The 5,474-nt window shown below is 44.6% G+C and overlaps 1 protein-coding gene across 1 annotated transcript; it reads left to right on the forward strand.

Annotated features, from left to right (window-relative positions):
* The first annotated feature begins 1,186 nt into the window (after nt 1-1,186).
* On the forward strand, nt 1,187-5,180 carry LOC148145916 (neuropeptides capa receptor-like). The gene is made up of 3 exons (XM_087999755.1): nt 1,187-1,255; nt 3,544-3,592; nt 4,267-5,180. The coding sequence occupies exons 1-3, from the start codon at nt 1,187-1,189 to the stop codon at nt 5,178-5,180; spliced, it is 1,032 nt and encodes a 343-aa protein (XP_087855881.1).
* The last annotated feature ends 294 nt before the right edge of the window (nt 5,181-5,474 follow it).

Genomic DNA, 5,474 nt, shown 5'->3' on the forward strand with positions numbered 1-5,474 from the left:
ATTGCCAGAGGAGGTGAATACACCCACTGCTGGCCTGCATGCTGCTATTCTGGATTGTTTCAGGGCTTTGAATTCATTCTCAATTTAACTTGGAAAAGTACTTCAAAAAAACATCAAAAGTCAGAGAAAGTGCAATAAAATTCCCAAAATGTTTCACCAGAAAAGCCTGGCCTTGTGCAGACTCTGTCACACTCAGTGAAAATAACACTGAGACAAATCATTGGCAAATTCAATCCAATGAGTCAAAGACTTTGCAGACCCCATTCCCAATTAGAACAAATACTTATCCAAAACTCTTCATCATCTGAACACACACTAACACTCCATTCACTCACCATTCCTGGAAATACAGGCCCGTGTTGCAGGATGCTGTTAAAATGACTTCATCTCAACCTTATGAGGCATGTGATGACATCCTTCTGACATTGTCTCTCAATCTCGCCCTCTCTGTCCACATCACAAACACCTTCTATTTGTTTTTCAAACTGATTCCCCCAACACCTTTCTCTGGCAGTGATTTTCACATCCACAGCGCTGTTTGCCACAGCTCAAAGGAGATATGGAGCTGTAAATGGATGGGAGCTGCACATCCTGTCATTTCCAGCAAGTTTCAGCACACTGGGCAGTGACCTAACATCGGATTACCAAACAACGCACTGGGATTATCTACTCAGCTTCCTGTGCTGGATAAATACCTAGTCCAGGTTATTAGTTTGATGCACTTGAGTAGTCTGCACAGTATTCCACTCTGCACAGATTTTGGGGTTGTATTCAGCAGTACACTGGCCGGCTCTACACACTGCTTCATGCTCTCACTTGGGTTACGGTGTCTGCGTTGGTTCTGTGAGGTGAATTGAGAATGTGATATAACTAACCATTTCAGCTGATCTGGCAATGCCTTTATTTTATATTCTCATTCTTGTGATTGGACTCTCCAAACTCTCACTCCATGAATGTTGCAGTGTGTCCATGCATGTTGGTGAATACCTACTATCCTGGCAATAGCCACAGTCTCTTCATTCAGTCGCAGTCAGCCATTCCCACCATCTTCAAGTCTCCATGTAAAAAGAAAGGATGGCATCTCGCATAAAGGCCATCTTCTTGTTAGACTGTTCAAAACACCCTCCCACTCACCACTCCCACAACCAGTCAACCACATCAAAATATCTCATGTGAACTGAGAGCAATGGGGCCACTGGAATCATCAGACAGCAACCAGCAGGGAGACAAGGCAACACTTCCAAGGTCTGAACAGGTCAGAGGGAACCCTCCAGGCCACACTGGATCACCAAGTCCTGCAATCTCCCTCCAGTTATGTAATATACAGCCTTTTATTCTTCCGGAAACATTCACAACTCCACAGTTTATCCATGTCATATTGCATCTGCTAAATTGTTGACAGTTGATTATCTATTTACAGATTTTTTTACCTCCTCTTGATAATGTAGTTTCCTGCCTATCTGAGCATCATTGACACATTTGCTGCAGTACATTTGTTCCATTTATTTAAATCATTGGTTGTAAATAATTGAGGACTCATCACTGGTCATTATGTCAGTGTTAACTTCTGTTAAACTGATAAAGACTCATTTATCCCAAGTTTATCACTGCTTCTGGCTTATTAATGAGTCCCCCTCCTATTCCCATGTAGCAGATTAAAAGCTGAATGTTCCCTTGGATTTCCTGCGTAACAGACATGACAGATGAAAAGATCTGCTCCAATTACTGAGTCACTGCTCGAATGGCTGAATGGCCTCTTTCTGTTCATGTTTCAAAACTTATTTTGGTCTGAACAGCCTGCGTCAGTATAGGTCTAGTTGTGGCTGGTGCTGACCATTTTCGGACCATCAGTGAACAGCCCACTTCTGAGTCTATGATTTAGGGAATGCCATTGATGCTGCAGCTTGCTGATCACCCACAGTGCCTCATGGATGACCCGTTTCAATATGGTCTGTCCTTTAGAAATAAGTCCTACTTTCCTTTACTGGGACTGTGTCCTGGGTGCTGTTATAAATACTGTTATGGACAGATACATCTGGGACAAGGGGTTTGGTGAGAATGTTTCCCCCAGTCTGGCTGCTGTGTATGTGAGGCCTCTCCCTGCTCAGTCAGTGGGAGGCCTGTGGGCACACTCTTAGTGATGGACATTGAAGTCCCACACCCAGAGGACGGTCTGTGTCCTTGTCACCCCCAGTGCTTCCTGCAATGTGTTTTCAACATCAAGGGGAACTGAGTTATCACCGAGGGTGGTGTGGAGGATAACAGATGTCCGTCATCAAGTATTTCCTGTCGCCATGAGATTTCAGGGGTTGTGAAATCAATGTTGGGGAATTGCAGAGTAACTCCTTTCCTGACTATGTATCAGGGTGCCACCACCACGGGTGGGTCTGTCCTGCCCAGTACAACATGATGTACCAGGAATGGAGATGGTGCTTCATGAAACATTACCCATCAGGTCTGATTCTGTGAGGGTGACAATGTCAGACTGTCCCTTGATCAGTCAAAATGAGAAATAAAGACAACAATGGAGCAGAATAATAGCTTCAAAAGCTGAATGAGAGGCACTCGACCGGAATGTGTGTTCTGCTCTCAACAGAGGTTGAGGAATTCAGTGCCTACATTAAGATAAATGGAGATGATTTAATGAGATTAGAGAGACATGACGACAGGGTGACCAATATTGGGAAGTGAATATCAGGAACGTTTTATTTTTGGAAGAGTTAGACAAAAAGGAAAGGAGGTGTTGGAGTTCTCCAAATAATGTATGATTGTAAAAGAGAATCTTATATCAAATAATCAAGGTATTGGTTTAATTGTATTGTTTTTGTGTGCAAGGGGGCCAGTTGAGTGGAATTTGGGGAGAGACTTCCAATGTGAGTTTGAATGGATTGCACCAGATTGGATGGACAGATGGGCCTTTGTGATGTGGATCTTTATGACATTGTCACATTCTATAAATGACATTCTCTGCCATTCAGTAAGATCATGGCTGATCATCTCATGGCCCCAGCTCCACTAACCCGCTCTCTCACAGATATCCCTTAATTCCTTTACTGTTCAAAAACAATCTATCATGGCTTTAAAAACATTTACTGAGGAAGCCTCAACTACTTCACAGATTCACAACCCTCTGGGTGAAGAAGTTCCTTCTTAATTCAGTCCGAAATCTTCCTCCTCATTTTGAGGCTATCCCTCTAGTCAGAGGTTCACCGACCAGTGCCACTGTAAAGAGATGATCCGTGTCTGCTCTCAGGAGATCGAATGTGTGGGAATGTTCGAGAAATGATCTGTTTTTGTGGAAGTGTGTCTTAAGGCTTGCGGAGGAAGGGTTTCTTGCGTTTTTTGTAACTAATCAGACCTTCCTATTTGTTATTTCACCTTTAATTGTTACAATAAATCCCTGAATACAGGGACACATTTGAAAATCTCACTGGGTCCCCAATCAAGATGGGGTACTGGGCTAACGGTCGGATACTTGGTAGTGTGGATGAGCAGAGGGATCTTGGTGTCCATGTACACAAATCTTTGAAAGTTGCCACCCAGGTAAATAGTGCGGTGAAGAAGGCATATGGCGTACTGGCTTTTATTGGTAGAGGAATTGAGTTCCGGAGTACTGAGGTCATGTTGCAGTTGTATAAGACTCTGGTGCGGCCACATCTGGAGTATTGTGTGCAGTTTTGGTCGCCATACTATAGGAAGGATGTGGAGGCACTGGAACGGGTGCAGAGGAGGTTTACCAGGATGTTGCCTGGTATGGTAGAAAGATCGTATGAGGAAAGGCTGAGGCACTTGGGGTTGTTTTCATTGGAGAAAAGAAGGTTTAGGGGTGACTTGATAGAGGTGTATAAGATGATTAGGGGTTTAGATAGGGTCGACAGTGAGAATCTTTTTCCTCGTATGGAGTCAGCTATTACAAGGGGGCATAGTTTTAAATTAAGGGGGGTAGGTATAGGATAGATGTTAGGGGTAGGTTCTTTACTCAGCGAGTCGTGAGTTCATGGAATGCCCTGCCAGTAGCAGTGGTGGACTCTCCCTCATTATGGGCATTTAAGCGGGCATTCGATAGGCATATGGAGGATAGTGGGCTAGTGTAGGTTAGGTGGGCTTGGATCGGCGCAAAATCGAGGGCCGAAGGGCCTGTACTGCGCTGTATTCTTCTATGTTCTATGTTCTATGTTCTATGTTCTATGTTCTATGTTCTATGTTCTATGTTCAAACGGGTCCCTTTGCCTCCAGGCTGATGGATAATGTGTTTGTTTTCCTTCCTCACAGTTAACATAGTGACCATCTACATCCTGCTTTATAAAGATTGTGGATTGTCTCCATGTGTCAGACGTTACCTGGGGGCCCTGGCAGCGGCGGATCTCCTGGTCATTATCCTCGACCTGATCCTGAGACACATTCCCATTGTTTATTGGGAACAGTTTTATTTCCTGTGGGACATGCCCGTGTGTAATATCCACGCCGTCCTGCTTTATGCAGCCACTGACTGCTCTGTCTGGTTCACCGTCACTTTCACCTTTGATCGGTTTGTGGCCATTTGTTGCCAGAAGCTGAAAAGTAAATATTGCAGTGAGAAGACGGCGGCTGTGGTTCTGGGAGCAGTGACTGTGCTGAGCTGTTTAAAGAACATTTTCTGGTATTTTATGCTCCAAGCACAGTACCAGGGAGGAAACTTCCCCTGGTTTTGTGCTGTAACAACCAATGTTTATTCCTCCCGCGTCTGGGTCACAATCGAGTTCCTCCACCACATTCTAACCCCGTGTGTCCCATTTCTCCTGATTCTGCTGCTCAATGTTCTCACCGTCAGACACATTGTAGTGACCAGCAGAGCCCGCAGGAGACTCCGCGCTCACACCAATGGGGACGCTCAGTCTGACACTGAAATGAGAAACCGAAAAAAATCCATCATTTTACTGTTTGTGATCTCGGTCAATTTCATCCTGTTATGGTCAACGTTAATGCTGTTTTCCACATGGTACCGGATGTGGTTGATTGGGTATCGGTCTGTGTATTTAAAACCCTTTGTGCGGGAATTGGGCTTCATGCTGCAGCTCCTCAGTTGCTGCACAAACACCGCGATTTATGCCGTGACCCAGACTAAGTTCAGACAGCAGCTGAAGAATGTGCTGCAATATCCCTTCACCCAAATTCATCCATCAAACAAATTCCCTCATTAGTCAATCCATCCGGGATTTTCTCATTTCAGTTCAGTGTTTCAGGGATGGAACAGCCTGTCGCTATGGTAACAGAGGGTAGCGTTGGTTTGTCCATCCTTATCCCACAGTGTTACAGGGACACATTACAATGTTTCCCTCAACTCAGGGGCCAGTGAGAAAAGGCACCATTCCACTGACTGTATCCATCACTTCAATTTGTAAACAATGAAAATGTTCATTAAAACATTTCAAGCAGCAGAGTGTACTATATTGTTGTTTGGAGAGAGACAGACTCAGCCCCAAGTCCTGGTCCTC

The sequence above is a fragment of the Chiloscyllium plagiosum genome, unplaced genomic scaffold (assembly GCF_037043375.1).
Source record: "Chiloscyllium plagiosum isolate Xiang-an unplaced genomic scaffold, Cpla_swu_hap1 HiC_scaffold_23, whole genome shotgun sequence".
Lineage (NCBI taxonomy): Eukaryota > Metazoa > Chordata > Chondrichthyes > Orectolobiformes > Hemiscylliidae > Chiloscyllium > Chiloscyllium plagiosum.